At 37.5% G+C, this 26,391-nt stretch overlaps 1 protein-coding gene across 2 annotated transcripts in view; it reads left to right on the forward strand.

Annotated features, from left to right (window-relative positions):
- LOC124867315 (MAM domain-containing glycosylphosphatidylinositol anchor protein 1) overlaps positions 1 to 26,391 on the forward strand; it is a 287,734-nt gene that overhangs the window by 152,283 nt on the left and 109,060 nt on the right. For both annotated transcript variants that reach the window (XM_047363702.1, XM_047363703.1), the window contains exons 5-6: positions 15,474 to 15,670; positions 20,148 to 20,280. In XM_047363702.1, the coding sequence (XP_047219658.1) occupies positions 15,474 to 15,670; positions 20,148 to 20,280 (330 nt within the window). The remainder of the gene's footprint in view (positions 1 to 15,473; positions 15,671 to 20,147; positions 20,281 to 26,391) is intronic.

The raw sequence follows: 26,391 nt of genomic DNA on the forward strand, positions 1-26,391 counted from the left end.
ACATGTTTAAATAACAGATCAAAAGTATGATCTGAAAGGGCTGTTATGTAAAACATACAGTCAGACTACAAAATTTACTATTTTTCATAAAATTCTGATTTATACAGTGAATTACATTTTAATCACTAACTTCTGTGATTTTATTCACATTTCCACAATGTTGAAATTATAGGGCCCTAATTTAGAACCAAAGCTAGTTGAAAGGTAATAAAAACAGTGTTTTTGGTTCTGTTAGAACAAGCAATAAAAATAACAGAATGTAAAAACTCGGCATGTTATGGAACATTCCTTGTTATAGCAAAGGAACAATTGCAACTACTTTTTTCTTTTTTAACACGCTTTTATCTGCAGCTCTGCATACAAGATATTTTGTTGCATTTTTATAGGTTTTTATAAGTAGGAAAAAGGACATTAAATTATCTCAACATTTCAGTGAAACCGCTTTAAAACTATGTATTATTGTCTTGGGAGTCTATGCGTTCTTATTTATTTATTTGTTTACTGAGCTGAACAATGAAACTGAAGTTTTTGAACACAGCCTTAGTGTCTGGGCAGGCATTCACAGAGGTGGACCAAAGATGGCCTAATAAAGGCATTGTGCAGATTGCCCCTGAGTCAGACATTCTTCCCTTAACACAACACAATAAAAACACGGGCACTTTAATAATTCTAAGAGCACCGATACCCTATATTACTTGGTATATTGTGTGTTTACCAGAGGTGTACATTACCCCTTTACTGCATAGACCTAATTAAGTGCAAGTGCAGCATGCATGCATGTTCATTGCAGCCTTTCATCTTTCGATGTCATTTTACTCCTTTTGTTAAACTTCATACCGTAGTAAAGTTTTGTATAGATTTAAGCTTCTACACAATGCATCCACAGGAGCATGAAAAGGAGCAAGAAGGGCATCCTTTATCCACTCTGCTCCCCACAGAAATCTTCAGAAGCCACTTACAGGGACACAGAAGGACTTTCTTGTTTTTGCCCTCAAGGGCTGCAGCAAGGGAACTCAGAAGCATGTGTTATTATGACCCTGAGGAAAATTGTGTGTCTGTTAGTGAGTCTATACTTATCCGTGTGTATCTCTGTGTATGAATATTTTTGTATAACTGTGCACCATTGAGCAACTTGTCTATTGTGTTTTTGCACTTGTGTATATGATTTTAGCCCAAAGGGTGAGTCAGTGAACTGTGCCTCTGTTCCTCCTTTCCTGTCATCATCTGTGTACAGATACATGGTCGCTCTCATGTTAAATAACCATGCCTGCTTTAAGCCTAGAATAATAGTCACACCATGATTAATGAATGTTTAATTGCTTTTCCAAGGCTCTTTGCTGACAAAGGCATAATTAAAGCTTGTCCACAATGCACAACAATGTGCCATTCTTAGTGGATTCATGAGCAGTATTATGGTGGAACACTCACTGTGTTATTCCAGTTGAAAAACATGTATTTGCTTGGGTAGTAATCAGTAAACAATGTCCACAAGGTGGTTCAATATTCATGTTGCTTGTTGTGCAACCCCTTGTAAAATTATGGAATCACTAATATTATTTCAGGAGGCTTGTTTTATTTCACAGCTAAAAGCTTAGAAAATCATTAACGAAACATCACACTTGATACTTTGTTACACCTTCTGTGGCTTTCATGACATTTTTTTTTAAAGCATGAAAATAAATAACCTAATCCTTGAAAGTCAGTTTCCGGCAACAGTGGACTGGTCATCTACCATTTTTCTATTTCCACTCAGGCAGCACAATTTTTAGAAAATATCTACCGTACTTGCAATATTTCAATGACAATATTGGTTGCACTTAACCCACATGTTCCTCAACATTTTTTATTTCTCGTCCTCTTGATGTTTCCATTTCTCATTGTGAGTTTTAGGATCCTGTTTATCAGGAGTGGACCTGGTGGCCAGTCCATACAACTGGTAATTTGTTTTGTTAGTGTGCTAAATGTTATTAGACAACACTTGAAAAAAAAAAAAATTTTTAAATATTTCTTTGAGTAGAGCTTTGCAAATTTGTTATTACACAACATCATTTTGTAGTGACATCTAGGATTAGACAGTGAAGCTCTAAATTCAGCTATACATTTTCAATTGGATGGAAGTCAGTTATTGATTTAATAAGCCTTGCATGAAGAAATGCTTTAACTGTTTTTACTTCATGAAAAAATAAATTCCCATCTTGAAAAAGGTCTTCATCATAACCTACATTGGATTGATGCAACAAACAAACATTCAATCATGCCGATGCAAATTCAGGAGTTAATGCCACTTTCATCAAATTTCTCATAGGCCTTCACTGCTCTCTTTAGCCAACTGCAACATTATCTTCTTCTGTGCCAGAAGTGTAAAGGTCATGTGACAGGAAAACAAACCCAAATCATGATTCTTCCACCACCATTCTTGAAAACTGGTACGAAAGGTTTGTACTAATATGCTGTTTTTGTTTTGAGCTGAAATTTTAAACAAGCTAACTGAGGCCTCTGCAGTCAACTATGGCACTCTTGGGATGTGTTAGGTTGCTTTTTCTATTTCTTAAAATTGAACTAAATCTTGGGGTAAATTTGCTGGGAGATTCAACCACTCCTTTGTATCACCCATAATTTTATTCCACCTTGTGAATAATCTTCATCACATCTTCATAAAGAAACACTTTAAAATATTTAGAAATGACCCTCTAACCCTGCCAATTTTAATTATCAGAAATATTTGCTTCTCTAAGGCCCTTGCTAACTTCTTCTGTGCTCCAGACTTACTATCTGCTTGAACACCTGTTTTAATAGAGGAGGTTGTACTGATGAAGATTGTTTAATTAACCGCGTTTCTTCTTTGCAGCACCTGGCTACTACTTTCTCAAATCCTGCAGGGGTGTTCTTGACAGTCATGTAAACTATCTTTTTCCCATAATTGTTTGAGCTTTGAAGAGGGGTCTGTTTATATACAAATAATCAGTGACAGCTAATGACTCATAAGCTTCCCAAAGGAGTATAACATTTTGAACTGTTTTATTTAATATTTTAAATATATACCAATAAATATAAGTAGGGCTTGGTGTGTGGGTAACACAATGAAATTGTGTTCAGTACTTTTATACTAAACATAGTGTTGGTAGCTTTATTTATAGTCCCATTGTACTGCTTCTTTACCTTAACAACCTGCACTCATTGGTGGAAGAATTATATCTAAATCTTCCCACTGGGTTCCTAAGGAAAATACTAGGATATTTATGTGGGTACTGTATCAGACCTTGTTATGCAAGGCAAGCTGTGAAGACCATTATTTTCTATTAAAGAATTGCTTAGGAAGAGTAACGCTGAAGTGAAAATTTCTTACTTGTGCTCAGAATTATTGTCGATCATTGCCAGAGTTGTTTCCCAAGGACAAATGTGCTGAAATTCATCCTAGTCGATAAAGAGTCAGCTAAGCAGCTGTTAACGTAAATGTTCAGCTGCCGATTTTGTGCACATTTGGGTTCCAACAGAATCTTATAGCATGGCTTTGCATGCATTTGCTACTCGTGGATATGTAATGGGGAAAATGTTTGTCATAAATAAGTAAGCAAATAGAGTATATTTATTTCATCGTTGGAGTGGTCCCCTTCAAGATGGTTGGAAAATCTGCTGATATTTAAGTCGTATTAATGTGAAAAATAGTCTCAAGCTTGTAGGTGTTTAATACTTCTTTAACAATGTGCAATAGCATCAATTTAATTTGTTGAATGTACTTGACATTAGTGTTAGACACTATCCCCAGTTCATTTGTTTGAGTGTTTTCTGCAATTGTCATCTTAATACACAAGGCATGCATTGCAAGAGTAAGGCAAAGATTTGTGATTTGAAAGAGCAAAAAGAAAAATCGGTAATTTCTAAATAAAAGCTGAAGAAAACAGTCAGAGCACAGAAAATAAGCCTAAATAAATCTTTACAAGACTGCATTTTAAACCAAGACTATGTTGTTATTTCCAAATGTGGGACTCGTGCATGTTTTATGCTCTCTTTAAGCTGATGTCTATGAGCAAAAGGCTAAATAATTGATGAGAAGCGAAGCGGGATCAAACAGTGAAGTTTGCATCTGCTTGTGCTTCTCTATGCATAAGCTTTTCTCTAACTGTGAGTTTTTGCATGCAGCCATGAGGGTCTGTGTGTGGTCGGTAATCCACAAAACATGTACTTCTGTTTCTGTCAGTTCACAAGTGCAACAGAAGAAAATACAAACAAAACCAATAAAAATTTTAATTTTCTTTATTCTTTATGTTTTCACCTTTACAATCACCTTTACAATAACCACCTTTACAAGAAAGTCTACCTTGAAATCCCTTTTCTACTTGAGAAAACTGACATATTTTGGTCTTTCAGATGTAACTGTTTTATTACAGACAAAAGTTAAAATACCTGAATCTGTCTTCTTGGTAAATTTATATGTTTTATTTTCATGAAAAACTTGCTATTTTTCTGATCATTGGAATGGTATGGTGGCAGCAAGTACCTGTATATCAAAAGGCAGTAAAAACAGGTACTGAAGGATGAAAAAAGATGTGGAATTATGAACGTGTCATGCTAATAAGAAACAGGATGACTCCACTTGTATTAGTGGTAGCATATTTATTATGATTATGCCATTCTTTCAAAAGTATACCCACTCTTCTAAAAAGTCATATCTGTGGAAGGCATCCTAATAGTTGTCGTGTCAACACATTTTCTCTCTTAGGATGTGTATCTCTGCTGCTCCTTCACAGTTACCAAGGGAATCATGGTTGCTTCTCTGATTGAGACTGTTCTTGCACAGCCTGTCAGTTTAGGTGGCCTGCCATGTCTTGGAAGTTTTGCAGTTGTGCCAAACTCTTTCTGTTTTTAGATAATGAATTGAACAGTGTTTTGTGAGATGTTCAAAGCTTAGGAGATCGTTTTTATAGCCTAACCCTGCTTTAAACTTCTCAGCAGTTTCTTTTTCTTTTTCTTTCTGACCTGTCCACTGGGCTCCTTGGTTTTCATGATGCTGTTTCTTCACTAATATTCTCTGACCAACTTCTGGGGATTGTTGGGGTGAATATCAAAGCATCCCACTCTTTTTAGATTGTTATTTGTAAAACCTTTTGAAAATAACATATGGTTCAGCTTCACAATTATGGAGTGCTTCGTGTTACTCTATTAAGTAAAATCCTGATTAAATATTTACAGTCAGTCAGTCAGTCATTTTCTACCGCTTATTCCATAGTGGGTCGCGGGGGAGCTGGTGCCTATCTCCAGCAGTCTATGGGCGAGAGGCAGGGTACACCCTGGACAAGTCGCCAGTCCATCGCAGGGCATGGCAGACTCATTCATACACCTAAGGGCAATTTAGAGTGACCAATTAACCTAACAGGCATGTCTTTGGACTGTGGGAGGAAGCCGGAGTACCCGGTGAGAACCCACGCATGCACGGGGAGAAAATATTTATAAATATTTACAATATTACAATTTTACAATCGGTATTAATACTGTTGCATGGCAATGTACCACACTTCTGAGGTTGTAGCACATTGTATGACTGCCCTACGCTGTTATTATTGTAGTAGTAGTAGTAGTATTACTTGCTTTTGCTTTCTTATATTTATGTTGCAGATGTATAATTGAAGTAACTCTGCACACATTAAGAGATTTACAGTGATTGCACTTCCCATTGTTGGGGATACCAAACTATCTGTTTTGTAAAGTACAAGGTACTGAATTTTTGTACTGATTTCTATATCCAAACACACAAACACAACATACCTCCTCCATTAAATGGTCACTCAACTGAAGCTGTCATCTTCCCTTTGGTCCCTTAATGGCCACCTACTTCTGGAGACCTATTAGAGTATGGGACATGTCATTGGTAATCAAAGAGGATTTGGAGTCTGGGTGTCCTGCAGGGAAAACTGGCCAGCAGAGGTCAACTTGTTACAAAAACACACTCACAGCAAAGATGGATGGGCTTTGAGAACATCATCTTGCATCATGTTAGTGCTAACATTGTAAAGCACTGTTTTCCAGCAAGCGCATTTTAAAACAATAAAAGATTCATACAGTGCAGCAATGTGAATATTACAGATATGTTACAGGTATATTTTTGCCATCTTCCATTTCTTCCTTATCGTCACTGAGAAGTTAGTCCACATGCTGGTGAAAGAGTTTTGGAATATTATGTGTAATTTAAACTACACTCCAAACATTTTTTAAATACTAAATATTTTATATTGTTCCTTTTTTAGAGATTTAGAAATTATAATCCCCTTAATTTCCCCAAAAGCCCCCAAACATTGTATCTTCTCATTATTTGAAGCAAAAACACCTCAGTCAAATTATCAAGTTTACTGCTAGCCTAAACTCCTGGAGAATACAGTATATTTAAAAAACTTGCCATTGAATAAGTGAGTAATATAGTGATATACAGGGGTTGGACAATGAAACTGAAACACCTGGTTTTAGACCACAATAATTTATTAGTATGCTGTAGGGCCTCTTTTTGCGGCCAATACAGCATCAATTCATCTTAGGAATGACATATACAAGTCCTGCACAGTGGTCAGAGGGATTTTAAGCCATTCTTCTTGCAGGATAGTGGCCAGGTCACTACGTGATACTGGTGGAGGAAAACGTTTCCTGACTCGCTCCTCCAAAACACCCCAAAGTGGCTCAATAATATTTAGATCTGGTGACTGTGCAGGCCATGAGAGATGTTCAACTTCACTTTCATGTTCATCAAACCAATCTTTCACCAGTCTTGCTGTGTGTATTGGTGGATTGTCATCCTGATACACTGTACCGCCTTCAGGATACAATGTTTGAACCATTGGATGCACATGGTCCTCAAGAATGGTTCGGTAGTCCTTGGGAGTGACGTGCCCATCTAGCACAAGTATTGGGCCAAGAGAATGTCATAATATGGCAGCCCAAACCATCACTGATCAACCCCCTTGCTTCACTCTGGGCATGCAACACTCTGGGTGATACGCTTCTTTGGGGCTTCTCCACACCGTAACTCTCCCGGATGTGGGGAAAACAGTAAACGTGGACTCATCAGAGAACAATACATGTTTCACATTGTCCACAGCCCAAGATTTGCGCTCCTTGCACCATTGAAACCGACGTTTGGCATTGGCATGAGTGACCAAAGGTTTGGCTATAGCAGCCCGGCCGTGTATATTGACCCTGTGGAGCTCCCAACGGACAGTTCTACTGGAAACAGGAGAGTTGAGGTGCACATTTAATTCTGCTGTGATTTGGGCAGCCATGGTTTTATGTTTTTTGGATACAATCCGGGTTAGCACCCGAACATCCCTTTCAGACAGCTTCCTCTTGCATCCACAGTTAATCCTGTTGGATGTGGTTTGTCCTTCTTGGTGGTATGCTGACATTACCCTGGATACCATGGCTCTTTATACATCACAAAGACTTGCTGTCTTGGTCACAGATGCACCAGCAAGACGTGCACCAACAATTTGTCCTCTTTTGAACTCTGGTATATCACCCATAATGTTGTGTGTATTTCAATATTTTGAGCAAAATTGTTCTCTTACCCTGGTAATTGAACCTTCACACACTACTCTTACTGGTGCAATGTGCAATCAATGAAGACTGGCTGCCAGGCTGGTCCAATTTAGCCATGAAACCTCCCACACTAAGATGATGGGTGTTTCAGTTTCATTGTTCAATCTTTTGCAGGTGTTTAGAGTTAACTTGTTGATTCAGATGATTAGGTTCATAGCTCATTTAGAGACCCTTTTAATGATATGCTAATTTTGTGAGATAGGAATTTTGGGTTTTCATGAGCTGTATGCCAAAATCATCCGTATTAAGACAATAAAAGACCTGAAATATTTCAGTTAGTGTGCAATGAATCTAAAATATATGAATGTTAAATTTTCATCATTACATTATGGAAAATAATGAACTTTATCACAGTATGCTAATTTTTTGAGAAGGACCTGTATAATGGAATGATACCTTTTCTATTGCTTTTGGAGCAGTGGCTTCTTCCTCTCTGGGTGGGGTTTCAGGCTATATCAAAACAGGACTTCTTGCATTGTGGGTAGTGACAGTGTCTTATCCGCTTTATCAAAAGCTATTTTTTTTTATTTACACACTTCTACACAAATACACACTTTTTACATTAAAACGCATTCATTTGTGGAACATGGGGGCTATCTCCTACCTGAATGGCGGCTTGACATTAGATTAAACAGATGAATGTGGCAACTTCAGGTAACTTGAAACTTTGAGGTTTGCATTGAAATACACACCCGCGAGGGTGCCTCCATTTATTTCAAATGTGAAATATCAGAAGAATAATCCGAAGGTAAAAACAATTTTTTAAAGCCTAGTAATTTTTATTTCTGAAGATGAACAAAAAACAAAACATCTGTAAAAAAATCTCTCCTACTATTCTTTAATTTAGCAAATCTAAATAATTTCGGGACTCCAACAGACCTTTAACACACATTGACCGAGATTTGTTTTCAAAGTGAGAAAAAAGTCATGTGTCTTTTTACACAGTGCAGATGTTCGTAGGTTTCCACAAAACGAACAAGCATCCTTCCAAATGCCATTGAGAGTAGTAATTTCAATTCAATTCAGTTTATTTAAATAGCGCCAATTCACAACACATGTTGTCTCAAGGCACTTCACAAAAGTCAGGTACATACATTCCAATTAATCCTGTTAGGATTATGATTATTGATTAATTAATATTCATCAAGAATTATAATTAAAAATCATAATTTGAGAAAATCAATTTCTTAACCAAAAAACCTTATTTATGAATCGAAACCCGAGATGTCTTCTGGTGTTGTAATTGTGGCTCAATGCCTTTGATAATTACAACCGTTAAATACTCAGTAATAATTGATAACTATTACCAGAGATGTCACTGTTTAATGAACCGTTTCTGCCAAAACGTGGGGAACTTTAACCTTATTTTGACTGACGAATCACTCTTGCACAAAATAAACACAAACGACTTCTCTTTATCTACGTGAATATTTATTAAATCACAGCCTGATACACCTCACTATTCCGATTCAATAATCTTCACCTAATCAAACATGCAAAGTTCTACATCAAAGAGGGCAAAATATCTAACTAAACAACATAAAAACAGCAGTGAGTGTGTATGAGATCAAACCAGCAGTTATGGCAGTTATGGCAAAATACAAAGGGAATATGGTTGAACGAAGCTTTGGAAGCGCCCCTCCCAAAGTGTAGCTTAGGTACAGTGAGCCATAAAACTTCCCCCACTGCTGGGAATGTTCGAGAACACAAAGGGTTGTAAAACCTTTGGCGGCAACTAATAAAACATGAAGTTGAAGACAAAGAAAATGGTTGATTTTCACCATAAGGTTATTATAGCAATCCAGTTTCACAACGCACCTGCTCTTAGGTGTTCGCACGGTAAAAGCACAACTTGCGAGACTCGGCGGCCTCAGAAATCAACGGTAATCAAGTTTCAATAAGATGGCATCCACATACAATTCAGAACACATTAGACTATAATTGCCGATTCCAATCGTACTAAAACCTCCTCTACCCTGCCCAAGCTATTCCTAATAAAGAAATAAAAATAAAAGGTGGATTTTACTTGTCGTTGTCTCCTCTGAGCACAGAGAGAGAGGGGGGGAGAGTTCCACGCGTCTGCGGATACTCAGCAAACAGTCCGTTTCCTTCCATGGTGGCCTCCGTGGCAGAAAGGTAGAAAAGAAAAAAGAAAAAATAATGACGGACCATCACTAGTCAACTGGTACAAAACAAGGAGGGAAAATTGCTTCTCCTTGAAACTCCATGGTTTTTTGGTTACGTGTTAAACTCACGTCTTCGATCGGTAAAGTTGAAAACTTACAAGCCTTCTTATTCCTGTAAGCTTAATTTGCTTAGTTTCTGGTTGGCCAATGAAGGAGAATTAATAAAATCCATGTGGGACCTTTTCTCCAGAGGGACGCGCTTCAGTTGCTGGTCCGGTTTCCAGCATGAAAAGCAAATGGTGGGCCATCTCATACTCTGTTATATAGTTGGCGGTGGCCTCACGGCTGCGACGCCCATGTCTTATCAGTTGCGGTGCCCGCTGGGATTTGTAGGAACAGGCTATCCTGTGGTACAAAATGGCCGATGACGTTGGCCATTTTGTACTTAAGCCACTCTAACTATAAGCTTTATCAAAAAGGAAAGTTTTAAGCCTAGCCTTAAAAGTAGACAGGGTGTCTGCCTCACGGACTAAAACTGGGAGCTGGTTCCACAGGAGAGGAGCCTGATAACCAAAGGATCTGCCTCCCATTCTACTTCTAGAGACTCTAGGAACCACCAGTAAACCTGCAGTCTGAGAACGAAGTGCTCTGTTAGGAACATATGGAACAATCAGATCTCTGATGTATGATGGAGTTAGATCATTAAGGGCTTTATATGTGAGGAGGAGAATTTAAAATTCTATTCTGGATTTGACAGTGAGTCAATGAAGGAATAGTAGATTCCACCCAAGCTCATCTGTAGCTGTCAATCTAATTTTTTAGAAGTTTATATTATCAGACCACTGCAAGCTGCATTAATCAGTGTGATGTTGAGAATAGACCAGTCAAACAAATAGATTATTTGAATCCATTTCCATCTGACTTTGAAAGGTAAAACAAATAAATCTAATGGTCAAAAACTGTTTGTATGCACAAGAAAGCTACCCAATTTGCTGATTTATCCACATGTCGGTGTCCACCAACGTAAGGGCCTTGGGTCTAGGGGAGCACTTAAATGCCTTTGAGTCAGCACCAGCATGTGATGTCAAAGCAGAAAACAATATTAAGCCCCCAGAGCAGCTTGAAATTTAGAAGCTCAGATGCACATTAAAAGCTATTGCTAACAAAAGCAGTGCAGTGCAATTGATCTAAGCTGCGTGCAAAGGCAGGACTTTGGGGAAATCAGAACCTTCATTAAAGTTTCATATTGTATTTCTGTACTCTTGCAGTTTCATCTTGTGTCCCTATTTATTTATGGGCCGAAACTTAGACTCGCTGTGAGGTTTTGTATTATTTTGTAAGACCAGTAATAATACAATGATTAGGACATAAAAATTAGTTTTTTATTCATTTTTATTCATTTTACCTCTTATTTGCCGAGGTCATTTCTTTAGATGGGGCGGTATTGGATATAGCTTTTGATAACAGTTTGAGTTAGCATTAAAACATGCTTCTCTGGATAAGGGGCAAGTTATGGTGTTAAGGGTTTCATGGTGTTTGTATTCATATGTGGGGCGTTTTCTGTTGCCTTTCTCTTTTCTGATTATTCATATAGTGGCATAACCTTACGTGAATAGCAAGAAAGCATTGTTATCAACTTACCTGACTGTTCGTCTCCCCAAAATGTGACAGTGTGTATAACCTACCAGCCCCCACACACTAGGGTACAAAGTACAACAATCCTTTGAAGATTGTTGCATGAAATAGGGTTACACAACATTCCTCTGTACAAACGTGTTTGTACTCAGCAACAGACACATGCACAGGCACAAACAAAGCTGTGAAAAGGGATGCTTGTCGGTACATTAAGTTTTCATGGTTCTTATGTTCCGGGACAGACTGAACTGGCAGCACATTTGAGTTACAAGGGCATAAGTCTACTTAGAATTTGCTCTTTTCTTCACTTGTAAAAATCTTCCATAATCATATAGCGCTGCATGCACATATCCATAAATTTTACTTAATCTAGCTCCATATTTACCTTTTTTCAAACACACACACTTGTGGCAGAGCCAGGAGGTAGAAAAACAGTATCTTTGACACATTGACTCCCTGTGTTTAAAGGCTCCTCGCTGTTCAATGCTTTCAGAGATATCGGAAATACTCTATCGTCTAGATTCTCGGTGACTTCTTCCACAAAAATAAAAGTTGAGATAGCATGTGTACCCTTCCTCAACCTTCAAAGAGAAATGAAAGCTGAGGTAGCATGTGTACCCCCAAAAAGAAGTATATAAATCACAAGAGAAGTTTGAAAGTATCAAGGTCTAAGTTAAACTTTGAAGGACATTCTAATAACGTAGGGTTTTGTTTGTAGTGTTTACATAGGAGTTTTGATTAGTTTGCTAACCTGATGCAGCATATTTTAGTATATGATTTTTTAAAAGAGCCTTTATTGTATTTTGTACAAAATGCAGTTTGGTCAAAAATGTTTTATTAATTAATACCATGACCAGATTTTACCATATCTGAAATACATGTCAATGGTTTAAGAAGATGTATAACATTACACATAAACAATACTCCAGCATTCTTACACAAATTACACTGTATCATGCACAGTTGGATTGCCAGATGAACCAGACAGCCTCAAAAATGTTGACAAATTCTGTGGCATTAGTATTATAACTTAAAATGGCATATATAATGCACAATTGCACTGCTGCAACATAATTATTGCAGGTTCTACTGAAATGTCAGAGCAATGACCCAACATTAACAGTCCTTAGTGCTGTGCTATGAAATGCACACACTCAGTCTGCACTGCACTTCACTGAAAACTTAGAATGCACTTTGAATTAATTTCTGAAAAATTAAGCTAGTAATTATTGGAACATCTTGATTCAACCATAAACTGTGTAGGGCATTGCAAATTCATCTCTAGATCATTACAAAATGAGATGATGATGTCCAGCAAGTTGAGCCTACTCCACCCTGACATACATACAAGAACACTGTAATTTTAAATCCATCATCCCAAAATACTTTTGCTTTACAAAAGAGGGGCGCATACAACGCTTCACACAATGTTCACAGGTTTGACAGGACTTGATGTTCCATGAAAATGCCATCTATTTGTTCACATCTGCGCCGTTTTTAACTGCACACTCAAAAACCAGGCAGGCGTGCATATCTTGAATAAAGCAAAAATAAAAACAAACACATCCCCTGCCATCATCACCACCTCCACCGAATTAAATTGCTCCAAACCAATGGCATTCAGTGAAACAGTGATTACACTTGCATCATTTCTCCTTTTGTGTAGCTTTCAGAAGTTGCCTTTTGATGGTTGTACAGCAAAGGAGGTGGGTTCAAGCTACATAACAGTGAACTGAAAATGTATTTGCCCCCTTATCAATTTTTAAAGTTTTTTTTTTTTTGTTGCAACTGAATAGTATAGACCATCAAACAAATATTAATGTCATACAAAGATAACCAGAGCTCATATAAAAAGTGGTTTTCAGTGGATTATTTTATTTATTAAGGGAAAAAGACATCCAAACCAATCTGGCCTTATGTGAAAATGTAATTGCCTGCCCCTTGTTAAATCACGGATTAATTGAGATTACCCAACTTTGTTTGGTTCAGTTTCACTTGCCACATCCAGGCCTGATTATTGCCATACCAATAAAATCAAGAAATCCCTATAATAGGCCCCTAATTAGCCAGCTAATATCCATAAAGAGCAAGATGGCAAGAAGTGACAATGTTTTTCTTAATAAGTTTATTTTAATGTTTTTACTAGAGGCTGTTTAAGTCATTTTTTTTTAGTCTTCCACCAATGTGTTAAAAACTGTTTTAAAATGACATACTGTTTTTAGCTGATACTGACTTAAAATTTATCTCACAACTTGCAAGTCTAATAACATTTAATTCCTGATTTAACTAAATAGCTGCTAAAAAATTTTTCTGAAACATTGTCCTGAGTCCATGATACAGCTGAATTTCAACACTCTCAGTTGTTTCCTCAATAACAACAATAAATAAATGCATATTATACCTGTATTAATCAATATTTTGTAGCGGTACCAATATAATAACTGCTTTTTTTATTATTAGTAATCAGATTATGTCGTATGTTTGTGTTTTGAATGTTTGTGTTAAAACTTTCATACGACCCATACCTTTGATAGAACCTGTCTAACAATATAAAGTAGCCTAAAAAATAAAAAAGTAACTTATGCACAAACTGAAATAAATTCAAGAACAGATGAGAAGTCAAAACTCAGTGTACCGCAGTAACAGCCATTATCCAAAAATGTAGAAAACCTTGAACAGTGGTGAAACTTCCCAGAAGTGGTCAGTTTACCAAAATTACTCCAAGAGTGCATCAACAACTAATCCAGGAAGTCACTAAAAACCTGAACAAAATTCAAAGCACTGGAGGTGTCACTTCCCTCAGTTAAGGTCAGGATTAATGATTCGACAATTAGCTAGAGACTGGGCCAACATGGCTTCCATTAGAGATTTTCAGGGTGAAAGCCATTGCTGACCAAAAAGAACACACAGGCCAATTTCTAAAAAAACATCTTGATGGTCCGTGGGACTTTTGGAAAAATACTGCGTGGAGTGGTGAGAAAAAAGAGAAGCTTTTTGGAAAGAGTGTTTCCCATTTACACCGGGCATAAAAAATACAGCTTTTCAGAAACAGAACACCACATCTAGAGCAAAACCTGGTGGTGGTAGCTTGATGGTCTCGAGCTGCTTTGCCTCTTAAGCAGGTTGACAACTTCAAAAATTCTATGTAATCTCCAAGAGAGAAAGAAATAATTCTTCCACAGCAATGTAAAAGACAGATTATCAGTAATGGTAGATGCCTCACGGCAGCTGTTGACTCAGGGTTGGCTTAGGCTGTTATTAGGTTTAGGATACAATTACATTTTTACATAGGGCTAGGTTGGTTTAAATGTCTTATCTTTTCTTAAAATCAATCATAATTTGAAAACAGGGCACACAAGGCGATGGTGAAAATTGTTTCCTTAATGCTTAAATTCTGCAATAGTCCAATTAGTCTGCATAAAATGTGAACTGCACAGAAACATACATAGAACTCTGCCTTGTCAGAGGAAGAGGCTAAACGTGAGGAAGAGAGGATAGGGAGAGAGAGAGAAGGATGGTGATGTGGAGCGAAAGTGGCAGTGAGTTTTGGAGAAATGGCAGAAACCAGGGAGAGCAGCCTCCTTGCTCGTGACAGCAGCTGAAATCCAATCCACTTGAGGGAAAGGGAAACGGCACTTCCATGAAGGAAATGCACAAGGAAAAAAAAGGCATATGGGAGGTCTGGACGGGAGGCTGGAAAGGCAAGGCAGGAGAGAAATGACAAAAAAATGACAGGAAAAAAATAGATAAATCTGGTGTGTGGGAGATTCACAGCAAGAGAGGAAAAGGCAAAACACACAGACTGTTTAGACATTTGTGGCTATTAGAAATAGTTGGGTGTTTGGATAGTTGTGGTCAGCGTGGGTGGATAATTCAATCAACAAACTGCATGTGATGAGCCAGTGTTGTGCTTGAGTTTCCAAATCCTATCCTTGTCATGCACAATATTATCAATGTTTTGCACAAAGAAGGTAACAGCATCAGTAAGCTGCAAATCTATTTAAATCTTACCTAATCTGACTTTGTGATTACCTTGAATTTTATAAAAGGTGCAAAATAATAATAATAATAAACTCTTTCCAATATTAAGCTTCTCATAATTAGATTTTTTTTTACTCTATGTACTCACAGACCTAGATGTCCCAGTTTTGACTGTGCACCAGACGGTCGGCGATATACGTACAGGTTTCTACCAGGAGAAGACAGTATTCCTTCGCTGCACTGTCAACTCCAACCCTCCTGCAAGATTCATCTGGAAACGTGGCGCTATGGTCATCGAACAGAGCAAAGACAATGGAGTGGACATCTATGAACCTCTTTACACTCAGGTACACTTGAGCAAGGTTTTCTGTTTCTCATTGGTGATTTTCTGTTTTTGTGGCTAACATAAGAGAGAAGTGTGGCAAATAGTGCCTTGCTGGTATTTACCCCTTGACCGTTTTCACATTTGGCCTCATAACAATCACAAGCTTCAATGTATTTTGCTGTGATTTTATCTCATAGACTAATGCAAAGTGCAATGAATAGAATAGTTGGTTTTCAAATGTTTTTACTAATAAGAATCTGAAAATAGAATGTGCATATATAATTAGCCCCCTTTTATTTGACATCCCAACATAAAATATAGTGCAAACAATTCCCTTCAGAAGTCACCTCTGGGAGGTTCATTAGCAAATATTACTAAACAAAAAAGCATCATGAAGACAAAAGAATATGGCAGTCAGGCAAGGAGAGCCTTAATCAGAGAAGCAGCCATGATGCTCTTGGTAGCTCTGAAGCAGCTGCAGGGTTATAGAGCTCAGGTGGAAGAATCTATTGACAGGACAAATACAGTAATATGCCTGTACTCTTTAGATCTAGTCTTAGTTTGGCAAGCATTTTGAATTCTTGAAAGAATGTATTAAGGATCCCCTCAAGAGTTTGTCAAAATAAGGTGAGATCTTTCCATGTAATCCATGCAACATTTAGTAACTGCTCACAGTTAACTCCATAAAAAGTACAATAAATATCCTTATGTGTAATCCATGCAATAATTAAAGTAAATACACAGATGAAGCAGTAGGGAGTGAAACAAGCTTGTTCTCATATTCTAGAACTGAGAGACTGGAGAAGCCTGTGTGGAGCCACATATTATCTGCCACATGTTATCTGTCTTATCTTTTGCAAAAATATAAACAAGTATATCCAAAGAAATGATGCATGATGATTTTAAATTCTTTCACATGTATTAAATGAAATTAGTAACCTTTGATTAACAAGTTAAAAGATGCATGATTGAAATGTCGGTAAGAACTGAGAATTAGCCTAAAAAACATTAAGGTTTGACATTCTCAATCAGCTATATATGAAAGAAATATAATGTTAATCATTTGTGAAGCATGAATAAAAAGAATGAAGTGATGGTTTTGTAACTGTGTTTTAAAGTAAATGCTGAAAGCTGAAGAATGGACTGTGTAATACTGTGTAAAGTTTAAAACTGAGCAGATTAGGGAAAGAACTGTAGGATGACTGGGAGTGATGAGAGCCAGCTGCATGCTGACATCGAACCTTTTGAAGTCTAAACGGGAAGAAGAGAGGATGCAACTACAGCCAGCTGCGTGGCTATTATCGGCATCTCCAAGGCCGAGAAACAGCATCAGTAGGTCACGATGACCATGACTAAAGTATTGAGCAATAACCAAGAAGCTGAGCTGAATAGGTTGCACAATAACTGAGAAGCCTAATAAGGGGCTGACTGGTGAAAGCATCAAGCACCATAAAAGCAATGCTGAAGGAGGGAACGGGGTTGTTTCCTCGCAGAAGACCAGCGAACAAGATCGGACAGAGAAAAGAAGCTTAGATGGAAAAGGAACAGAGACACAGCCCCACTGATCGACTGCATTAAAAAGAGGATCAACCCGTGGGCCCAGAAAGGACTGTGCCTCAAGATTAAGAATCTGATTTCATCTAAAGCCTTTTTATCCAGACAACAGAAGTGAACTTGATTGGTGAACAGCTGATTGCTCTAAGTTTCAGGCTTCTGGAAGTCCTGAATCAACCTCATTTATGACTCCGGGTTTCCTTCAACTCTTCAGCCTCTGGAAACTACTGTCTTCGGAGACATATGACAACAAAGATCCAGTTTAACCATCGAAGCCTGGAACATCAGTGCCTGCCACTTAAAGGAAGAAAACTGTAGATTAAGTCGTATTCCCTTCAAGAAACCACTCGATGTTACCAGAAGAAACTTCTCCATCAGGTGCATGGCTGAGCCTCCGTCTTCAAAGCCTCTCCAAACCCACTAGTTTCAGCATCAGGGAAAGACAGGTTGAGTTGATTGATTCATTTCTATTATTGAAATTATTTTGTGTTGCCGAATTTAAGCTGTTACTGACCCCTGCAAAAGTGTTACTAATTAAAGAAAGCATATAAAATTCTAGTTAAATCGTGGACATTCAATTATTTAAGTCACCGTATTTTTGGTTTTTCATTGGTGGTAAAAAGTATTGTTGCCTGTTTCTAAGATATTTTAGGTGGTTTTTATAGGTTGCCTTAGCCAAGTTTGTTAAAACAGCTCCCTTGGGGCTCGTGGGCTAAAATTAACTTAGCCCTGCAAAAGACGAGCGACTGGGGCATGGGTTTACATTACAGCAGGACCAGAATTACAATGAAATTGTTTAGATCTATTGTTAAGGCACATAAGACATGTACACTGTTTAAAGATCTAGCAGTATGACATAGACATAAATCTTATTTGAAATGTGTGGCAAAACTTAAAAACTAATATTCACAGATACTCTGCATTAAATCTGACTAAGCTTGAGCTGTTTTACAGAAAAATACATTAGACAAAAGTTATGCAAAGTTGGAAGAGAGATGCCCCAAATATTTGCAGCCGTAATTACAACTAAAGGCGACTCTACACAGTATTAACTCAGGCTGATCAAATATAAATGTTTTTTAGTGAACAGTTTTAAATATCAAAAACCCTTTTTTTCCCCACTATTATTATGCACTATTCTGCACTGTTCCAGTCATGCACCTCTTTCTGTGGGTATATGACATGAAATAAAATACATTCAAGTTTATCTGACTCAAAGGTTCTACAGTCATATGAGACCAAAATGTAACTTTTGAGCTTATGCAAAATGTTATATGTGGAGTAAAACTAAGACTACCCATCAGGTTGACTGGGATACACAGTAATACTGTGGGTATTCTTTTCTTCAGCAAGGACAGAGAAACTGGTCAGAGCTGATAGGAAAATGAAGCTAATACAGGGCAATCCTGGAACATAGCCTGTTAGAAGCTGTAAATTACTTAATATGCGGGCAGGGGGTCACTTTCCTAGGGACAGTGACCCTAACCATCCAGCTGAAGTTAGAAGGGAATGGTTTAGTTTAAAGCATACTGGTGTATTAGAATAGCCTATCAGTGTAGAGGATCAGAATTTAACTGAGAATTAGTGAAAAGACTAAAGAATGATTGTTCGGGAAGTATTTTGGAATGAATGGGAAAATATTCATTCTCTAGTGAAAAGCTGATAGAGCCATTGCCTAACAAACATCCAGCTGTAATTGCAGCAAAAGGGATAATTTATGATTCCATATAAGTTTGGCAGGGTGGCTTGTGGGGTGTAAATTTTATAGTGTAATCTAAATGAATATGTGAGGGTCTTTCAACATTGTTCCATAGTTGATTGTTTGTATTTGTGGCAATACATGTGTAAACAATCCAATGACAAAACCCCCCATTCAAAAGGAAGAACAAAAGAAGACAAAACCTCAAAATATAAACAATAGAAGAGAAACAGAGATACTAAGCCTCCATTTTCGACTAAACTGCAACCATCGGTGTGGTACGGTTTAGTCAAAAATACAATTATGTGTGCATCTGTGAAGTTGCAAAGTAAATTGAAGCCAATTTAAAACCCTCATTTTAAACATAACTTTTAGGGTTAGATAGACTTTGTAATTGTGCAGTCACTGACATTTTCATTTGTACATGTGGCCTCTCAAAAGGCTGAGAAACATTTCTTGCAATTTATATTATCTTCTGAAGTATAATTCATGGACCATAAGACTCCAGCTATGCAAATCATTTCTTCACAGTTTGCATTCAGTGTCAGACCTGGTAGCCCAGCCTTCACTGGAGAACTTGTCTTCCAGCAATCCCCTTGAATATCTCATAATGCCTGATCCTGTTATTTGGTAGAACATATTAGTTCGCACACAAACCTTTTTATCTTATAAGCAAAAATAACATTTAGGAATTTAGAAATCATAACATTTTCCTGAACTTGCCGCTCCCCTTTTCTCTACTACAAAGAGTCAGTCACCCAATGGATTTCCTGGGGTCCAATAAACCAGTCAGACCAGCTTTTCCATTGGCTGTCTGACTTAATGCTTGTTTTTTTTTTTTTTTATGAGAAACACAGAGAGAGCTTGTGAGCGATTGTAAGAAAAATGGATTTAATATAAGGGAGATTAGATGGGTTTAGTTTTTATGTTTTGACCAGAAAATCAAAAAAATAATAATAATGTTCTTAATGGCACATGCAAAACCCTTTTCCAAATGCACCATCCTTTTAGCCCAATGGATCAATGTTAATTTAGCTAATTGTTAAGGCACATAAGACAAACACTGTTTGATACAAGACTAAATGCTGTTTAAAAGACACAAATATTCCTTTATTCATTAAAATGTCTTTGTAATGCAATGAAGATGTTGTGAGACTGTATGTGTTTCGATAATCACAAAAAGAATAATTTGAGGAAAGCATCTATTACAGTATATGTTGTTATGTGTGTTGTGTGTCCCCTGTAGGGTGAGACTAAGGTGCTAAAATTGAAAAACCTAAGGCCCAAGGATTTTGCCGACTACACTTGCCAAGTGTCTGTCCGCAATGTGTGTAACATTGAAGATAAATCAGTCACCTTCAGGCTAACAAATGCTACAGGTAAGTTTTATGGTTTGTTTTATCCTTTATTTTGCACTTACAAAAGCAAACACATCCTTACAATCTACAGTAACACACACAGATGCAATTTTACTCTTTTCAATAAAATGTGTTGCTTTGATCCTTCTTACTCCTTTTCTGATTTTATAAAATTTTCTTTTCATCATACTTTTCTCTCTATAATTGTTTTATCATGGCTCAAAAATCTGCTTTTGTTTTATTGAGCAGGAAATGCTTTTAATTTCTCACTACCTCATCTTCTCACTTTCCTTGGTATGTATCCATCTTTCTACCCCCTTTTCTGTCTGGGCATCTTTTTTTTTCTCCTCTGGCTTTTTCGCCTCACTGTCTCCATCTTCTCGTCTGCCTCCCTACGCGCATTGTCTGCCTGTCTAGTTTTTCTGTTGTGAGAGCTCATTTCAGGGCCGTCAGCTGTAATTCAGTTCTCACGCTCCCTGTTATCTCCAATTCTCTCTGCACTGCTCTGTCCATCTACACGCCACCGCCCAGCAACACTCTTACTTACAACTACACTAGCTGTTGACAGTCTTGTCAGGTTTGTTACAGTCAGACTGATGCCCCACAAGGGAATTCCCATAGCGTAGAGTATATTAAAAATATGTGTTTAGCTTTTATTCTTATCTTTTGCTAAATGCAAATGTCAAATCAGTGTTGTGCTTTACAGACTTTATTCAGTAAATAGTTCAGTAAATTAAGTAAAGTAATTCTGATCTCTCACAAAGTTAATGAATAAAGCTTTCATAAAACATAAAGACAAATTTTGTGGGTATATGCCATGAAGACTTTTCAAGGCTGCCTGCTGTAATCCTGTTTTTCTCATGGTCAAAGGGGCTAAGTGTAAGCAAACATCGAAGAGTTAGCAAACCTCTAATAATTGTTTTATATCAGAGGATGCTGCTGGCTAGATACACAATCTTGCATGCCAAAGTTGCCTTCTTTAAATCTCCACCCTAACTGGAAGAAATTAAACATTAATAGTCCCTCCGAGCAACAGTTCAAAGTTTTTGTGCTTTTTTCTATGGATGAAAAGGTCTATCACACTTTTTTTTCTGAAGCAGCATCTAACCTGTCTTGGCTTTGATCAAAAGTAATACAATCTGCCAACCAGGGCCTCTTGGGCTTTAAAATTTAAATATACAGCTTATTTACTGCATCTATAGCAAACGTGGTGGTTTTAAATAGCATGTTACTCCAGTGACTGACTGTTAATAATATATATCTTAGCATTATACAGCATACTATCAAAGTAGCTGAGTTTAGTTTGTGTCTCAACCAGCTCATTTATCAAACATACGTATCTTTTTTTTATGATGCTGCCTATCAGGAAACATCCGTCTATGACTTTTTATTTAAAGGTGTTGTGTCACATATATGTTGTCTCCACGAATAAATACTATGGAGAAATACTTATATGTTTCTACACTTGATCACTTATCATTGGTGATGAACTTTAAGTCTTTAAGGTTGGAAGTCATCCTTGCCACTATCCTATTCTTTATTGTTTTCCACAAAGTCTCTATACGATTCAAGTCAGGACCATGGCTGGGCCACTGCAAACATTAAAATTACTTCTGTTTAGATAAAAACATGTTAGTAAATTTAAAGACTACTTTAAATCTAAATCTGCAAGGGTTATAAAACATTTTGGTGAAACTTAAAATTAGTAGCCGCATGTAAAATAAAAACATATCTAAAATTTTGATTTGGTTGTAGTTGAAAACACTCACAGGCGGTGATATAACGATTAATATTTAGCTTTTGGTAAAGCGCCAGTGGATACTTCAGTTTTCTGAATTTTAGGCTTTTTAATTGATCATTCTATTCCCACGTTCATGGCCTTCAATGCCCTAAGTTATCATTCCTCTGCTGAGTTTTCTGCTGCCAAGATCTGTTCCACTTGATCTGTTCAACAAGTATCAAAATTTTACTCTACAACCAATAATATACAATACATAAAACAGGACTGTTGAGTGGTGGGAAGAGAGTTTAATCCAAAAGAGAATCACTTAAACAGGTGCATAAAGGAGTGCCATCTCTTGTGAAAGCACTACAACCGACAGACATGCTATTAATTAGAACATAAATTATGGACCACAGATGATGAATTATGATAAAAAAGAGTGACTAAAATGTAATGGCAACTAATGTATTAGATGGTATTTTATGAATTTCTTTCACTCTTTTTATTTCCTAGTTATAAAATTGCCCACTTTGAAATCAAGGACAGTGAGAGAGAAAAGTGGTATTTGCTGATTCTAAAGCCTGTGTCTGATAGGTATTCCTTACTTACTTAACCGATGCAGCCTTCGACTCCTCTCCTATTGTCTTGGGCTCCTGTGGCTGAGATCAATTGTTTCCCGACAGTGCAGTCGACACAAGCACAGAGACACACATGAATTCACAACAGCCACAACATTAACTGTCTGCCTGGCATCAGGCCTCAGAGGCTTGCCAAAACAGCCAATCTGTCAGGACCTCACGGTCTCAAAGAATGATGGAAAAGCTCTGTTCTGAATGTGTGGGTGGGTGGGTGGCTGAGTAGTTGTTGGGGCAGGAGCATTCGCATTGAAAGGGGTGAGTTGAAAAATGAAATAGAGGAAGAAGTGTGACTGTGTACGTGTGCTCAGTGGTGGTTCTTGTATGATTGATACCCTGGGCAAGCCCCTTCATACATATATATATAGGGGTGCTCCCTAATGCAAGGGCTTCCACTGCAAGTCAGTACAACTTGCACAGAGACTTGGCAGAGGTTTTAAGCCGGATCCCCTTCCTGACCCAACTGAGAATCGAACCTGGGTCCACAATATCAAAGATGTAAAATGGATGTAGCAAAGGATGAAATAAATGAACGTTTTTTTTTTCCTTTCTTCACTATGAGTGTAAGAACTGTTTAAGAGCTTTCTTGCATGTACAGTCCATTTTAAGTCACCCCAAGCTTTGACATGGCCCAGGACTTTTCATTTATTAATTTTCATGCACTTTAAGGCCAACAGTAGCAAGAGCCTCCTGTAAGTCCCATGTTAATATTTGAAGATTGATTTTTGGAGAATTGCTTAGACAGCTAGACTTGGGAACGTTGGCAGTTTTTGAATGACCATTTTTACATACATTGGAATGGCTAAGACCTCTGTAAATTCCTTATCAGACTCATGAGATGCTATAATCGTCTTTCTGAAGGGTTCAGGCAGCTCTTTCGATTTTGCCATGCTGTTGTCTCTGACTTTAACAGTTAGGCCAAACTTCCTTCAAAACGATAAGCAACAATGGCCTTGGTGTAATTTAGCCATTATAAGTGAAAATAAAAGTGTAGATGTCTAAATTTACTTCTGTCAGAAACTGCATTTTTATTAGATTTTATAAAATATTTTAAAATGTATTTTCTTAATTTTTTTTGTTTAAATAATACTACTTACAGTTTTCAGTATTTGTACAGTTAATATTAAATATCCATATGTCCAAAAATGGCATGACTGCATTGTGTAGTTACAACACTGGAATATTATGTGCCTTTCCAGAACCTTTTTATATATCAAAGATTCGGAAATGAGAAATGAGTGAAACTGCTGCTATTTTCCGGCTCTATGGAAAGAAAATTTACAGAAATGAGGCAAAATACAGAAGAAAATTAGTAACTAGATGATGAAAAATAAGAATCACAAAAACAGGGAAAAAGACAGGCATATTAAATTTTCAAATATAAACTTACAATATCAGAATCAACAATCTAAAATGACACCGACAGCGAAAATAGAAATAAACAGAAAGATAAAAAAGACAACTAAACAGTAGAAATGTATTGGGGCTGAGGGAAGAGGAGAAGTGGTTTACCATAAAAAGTGGAAAACTGAGCTTATGCAAAAGAAAAAAACTTCTCATATATTTGGAGGACATGTGTTTGTCCATAAACAATAAATATAAGGCTTTTCTTTTTTTTGCTGTGTTTTATTTATTGTATAGCAACTGACTTTTGCGTTGAATTATATCAATAATCTGACATTGAAGCTTTCTGCTTGTGAAGTTTGTTGGATGTTTATTGGATGTAGAAGTCCTGAACTGATACTTTTTTTTTTTTTTTTTGCTTTCAGAAGTAACTGTTGCTTTCTGTTAAATAATTTATAGTTGATGTACATCAAAGCCTTCAAAATGTTTTCTAATGGTTTTGCCTTTTAAAAGCTTCCAAATAGTTTGACACTCTTTGTATCATTATAGGTATTGAATAAAATGCTGAGGTTTTTCTCCCCTCTGTTCTGTTGACATAAATGGAGCAGACATTCAATTACAGAAAAGGCTTCAAAAATGTAATTTCTTGAAAAATATCAGAGCTAGGAATGGAAAAAAAATCCTATAGTGACTTTTTACTTTGCAGTAGTTTGTAAATATAAATCAAATGCAGATGGATTTTGAGTTTTACTTATTATAAGATAACTTATGAGACTACAGGTCCTTCTCAAAATATTAGCATATTGTGATAAAGTTCATTATTTTCCATAATGTACTGATGAAAATTTTACATTCATATATTTTAGATTCATTGCACACTAACTGAAATATTTCAGGTCTTTTATTGTCTTAATACGGATGATTTTGGCATACAGCTCATGAAAACCCAAAATTCCTATCTCACAAAATTAGCATATTTCATCCGACCAATAAAAGAAAAGTGTTTGTAATACAAAAAACGTCAACCTTCAAATAATCATGTACAGTTATGCACTCAATACTTGGTCAGGAATCCTTTGGCAGAAATGACTGCTTCAATGCGGCGTGGCATGGAGGCAATCAGCCTGTGGCACTGCTGAGGTCTTATGGAGGCTCAGGATGCTTCGATAGCGGCCTTTAGCTCATCCAGAGTGTTGGGTCTTGAGTCTCTCAACGTTCTCTTCACAATATCCCACAGATTCTCTATGGGGTTCAGGTCAGGAGAGTTGGCAGGCCAATTGAGCACAGTGATACCATGGTCAGTAAACCATTTACCAGTGGTTTTGGCACTGTGAGCAGGTGCCAGGTTGTGCTGAAAAATGAAATCTTCATCTCCATAAAGCTTTTCAGCAGATGGAAACATGAAGTGCTCCAAAAGCTCCTGATAGCTAGCTGCATTGACCCTGCCCTTGATAAAACACAGTGGACCAACACCAGCAGCTGACACGGCACCCCAGACCATCACTGACTGTGGGTACTTGACACTGGACTTCTGGCATTTTGGCATTTCCTTCTCCCAGTCTTCCTCCAGACTCTGGCACCTTGATTTCCGAATGACATGCAGAATTTGCTTTCATCCGAAAAAAGTACTTTGGACCACTGAGCAACAGTCCAGTGCTGCTTCTCTGTAGCCCAGGTCAGGCGCTTCTGCCGCTGTTTCTGGTTCAAAAGTGGCTGGACCTGGGGAATGCGGCACCTGTAGCCCATTTCCTGCACACGCCTGTGCACGGTGGCTCTGGATGTTTCTACTCCAGACTCAGTCCACTGCTTCCGCAGGTCCCCAAAGTCTGGAATCGGCCCTTCGCCACAATCTTCCTCAGGGTCCGGTCACCTCTTCTCGTTGTGCAGTGTTTTCTGCCACACTTTTTCCTTCCCACAGACTTCCCACTGAGGTGCCTTGATACAGCACTCTGGGAACAGCCTATTCGTTCAGAAATTTCTTTCTGTGTCTTACCCTCTTGCTTGAGGGTGTCAATAGTGGCCTTCTGGACAGCAGTCAGGTCGGCAGTCTTACCCATGATTGGGGTTTTGAGTGATGAACCAGGCTGGGAGTTTTAAAGGCCTCAGGAATCTTTTGCAGGTGTTTAGAGTTAACTCGTTGATTCAGATGATTAGGTTCATAGCTCGTTTAGAGACCCTATTAATGATATGCTAATTTTGTGAGATAGGAATTTTGGGTTTTCATGAGCTGTATGGCAAAATCATCCGTATTAAGACAATAAAAGACCTGAAATATTTCAGTTAGTGTGCAATGAATCTAAAATATATGAATGTTAAATTTTCATCATGACATTATGGAAAATAATGAACTTTATCACAATATGCTAATATTTTGAGAAGGACCTGTATATGTTTATCTTCACGGTGGCTCCATTATGATACATGAGACTG

This window comes from Girardinichthys multiradiatus, chromosome 4 (assembly GCF_021462225.1).
Source record: "Girardinichthys multiradiatus isolate DD_20200921_A chromosome 4, DD_fGirMul_XY1, whole genome shotgun sequence".
In the NCBI taxonomy this organism is placed as follows: domain Eukaryota; kingdom Metazoa; phylum Chordata; class Actinopteri; order Cyprinodontiformes; family Goodeidae; genus Girardinichthys; species Girardinichthys multiradiatus.